The sequence below is a fragment of the Colobus angolensis genome, unplaced genomic scaffold, assembly GCF_000951035.1.
Source record: "Colobus angolensis palliatus isolate OR3802 unplaced genomic scaffold, Cang.pa_1.0 Scaffold50, whole genome shotgun sequence".
Classification (NCBI taxonomy): Eukaryota; Metazoa; Chordata; class Mammalia; order Primates; family Cercopithecidae; genus Colobus; species Colobus angolensis.
In genome coordinates, this window is record NW_012118488.1 from 2,964,070 (window position 1) to 2,966,423 (window position 2,354).

A 2,354-nucleotide genomic window follows, 5' to 3' on the forward strand; every position below is an offset into this window, starting at 1 on the left:
CTGGGTGCCAGAGCAAGAAGCTGTCTCAAAAAAAAAAAAAAAAAAAACCCTCAGAATAATAGGGGTTCCCTCCTTATGGGACTGTAATGAGCTGTAATGAGGACTGAACAAGACAGTACATGTAAAGAAAATAGACAAATGCCTGGGACATTACAAGCATGTAATCACTCAAATATGTTGGCCATTATTGTTATTAGCAAGTCACCTAAAAGATCTCAGCGGCTCAGAAATCAAAAGTTGCCAAACACCCTATTTCTAGTTCAATCTACACAATCAAATTCGTATCCAAAGTGTTTTGGCCAACCCTGTTAGGTCTCCCTCCCTACCTGGGGCCCCCCAGCCGACTCACCTGGGCTAGTTGATCCTCAGCCAAGACCGTCCCTCGCTCCTTATACTTGGCCTGTCAGACAAAGAGACCAGCATGAGTTAAGAGAGTGGGCGCTGGGGGCCGGGCGCGATGGCTCATGCCTGTAATACCAGCACTTTGGGAGGCCGAGGTGGGCGGATCACGAGGTCAGGAGACTGAGACCATTCTGGCTAACACGGTGAAACCGTCTCTACTAAAAATACAAAAAATTAGCCGAGCGTGGTAGTGGGCGCCTGTAGTTCCAGCTACTCGGGAGGCTGAGGCAGGAGGATGGCGTGAACCCGGGAGGCGGAGTTTGCAGTGAGCCGAGATCGCGCCACTGCACTCCAGTCTGGGCGACAGAGCAAGACTCCGTCCCAAAAAAAAAAAAAAAGAAAAACAAGAGAGTAGGCGCTGGGGTCCCCCACTTGTGCTGCCACAGCTTTGGGAAGAAAAGAAGAGGGTTTCTCTTAAACGGTTTTCTTAGGGAGAAGGATAGGGTGAAGGAGTAGAATCGACGACTGTAGATTTGTGAGTAGAGTCCCATTTGTAGTTAAAACTTGGGTAAGTGGGAGAAAGGGCTGGGCATCTGGGAACGCTGCCAATCCACCGGAAGCTGGAGACATTCTGTATCCCGGGGCCAAGCAGCCCGTCTCAGATTCTGCTGGGAGGTAATTAACGGGTAGGACTCGGCTCCGGGAGATTTCAGTCTCGCACGGGTCAGGGGCAGGTTGTGGGTCGGCCTTCTTCCTGCTCACCTCTGCAAGTTTCTTCTTGGCGATGGCGCCAGCTCCCACCCCACGGCGGTGCATTCCCACCCTGGGCCCGCGGGCCGCCCAGCTGCAGCGACCCCAGGTCTCCGCGTCCGGGGCTCCGCCACCCGCTCCCCAAGGCGGAAGCCCGAGCCGCGCGTCATCTGCACGCGCCGGAAGCCACGAGGCGTATTTCCTGCCGCGGGGCTGAGTGTCTCCGGTTGCTACCGGTTAGGCAACCCCGCCTTTAGCTAGTGGCCAAGATTCTCAAAGCCTCGCGGTGAGGAAGGCACGAATATTCGCGCGCGGCCGAGGCCCTTGTTGGCTAGTGCTGGGACGTGGAGCCCCGGCCGCCAAGACCCAAGCTTGTGCATTCCGCCCACGTAGGCGCCTGGGGCCCTGGTCTTCCTCGACTGCCCCTCCACTGCCTGGAGGTCATCAAATGCCCCTGGACCACCTCTTACGTGCCAAAGGCTGTGTTGGCCATCCAGGGTTCCATATTGAGCATAAAATAGCCCTCTGCCCTAACGGAGTTAACCTGTTGGAATCACATACAAAGGATTCTGACTACGAAGGGCCTTTAAGTTAAGTTGAACTCTGAAGTCAGATTGCCTGGCTGCGAAGCTCAGTTCCACTATATATGGTACAGGAACTTAAGGCAAATTATTTTAATGTCTTTATGGTTCACTATCCACAGTAGTGAAATAGAATAATACCTACTCATGGCCGGGCGCGGTGGCTCAAGCCTGTAATCCCAGCATTTTGGGAGGCTGAGGCGGGTGGATCACCAGAGATTAGGAGTTCGAGACCAGCCTGGCCAACAAGGCGAAACCCGTCTCTACTAAAAATACAAAAAAATTACCAGGGCGTGGTGGTGCGCATCTGTAATCCCTGGTACTCGGGAGGCTGAAGCAGAAGAATCGCTTGAACCCAGGAGGCAGAGGTTGCGATGAACCAGGATTGTGCCATTGCACTCCAGCCTGGGTGACAAAAGCGTTACTCTGTCTCAAAAAAAAAAGAAAAAAAAATGTAGTAAATCATATAGTGCAATGCCTGGCACACAAATAAATGTCAGTTATGATTGTTATTCATTGTTTGAGATAAAATCAGTCATCTGTGGCTGGGCGCGGTAGCTCACGCCTGTAATCCCAGCACTTTGGGAGGCCGAGGTGGGTAGATCACGAGGTCAGGAGTTCAAGACCAGCCCGGCCAAGATGTTGAAACCCCATCTCTACTAAAAATACAAAAAATTAGCC

The 2,354-nt window shown here is 52.5% G+C and overlaps 1 protein-coding gene across 1 annotated transcript in view; it reads right to left on the reverse strand.

Moving 5' to 3' along the window:
• SNF8 (SNF8, ESCRT-II complex subunit) overlaps positions 1 to 2,040 on the reverse strand; it is an 18,217-nt gene extending 16,177 nt beyond the window's left edge. Inside the window, exons 1-2 of the mRNA XM_011960016.1 lie at positions 1,105 to 2,040; positions 350 to 400 (exon numbers count right to left, since the gene is read on the reverse strand). Coding sequence (XP_011815406.1) covers positions 350 to 400; positions 1,105 to 1,158 — 105 coding nt within the window. The 5' untranslated portion in view covers positions 1,159 to 2,040. The remainder of the gene's footprint in view (positions 1 to 349; positions 401 to 1,104) is intronic.
• Between the last annotated feature and the right edge of the window lie 314 nt (positions 2,041 to 2,354).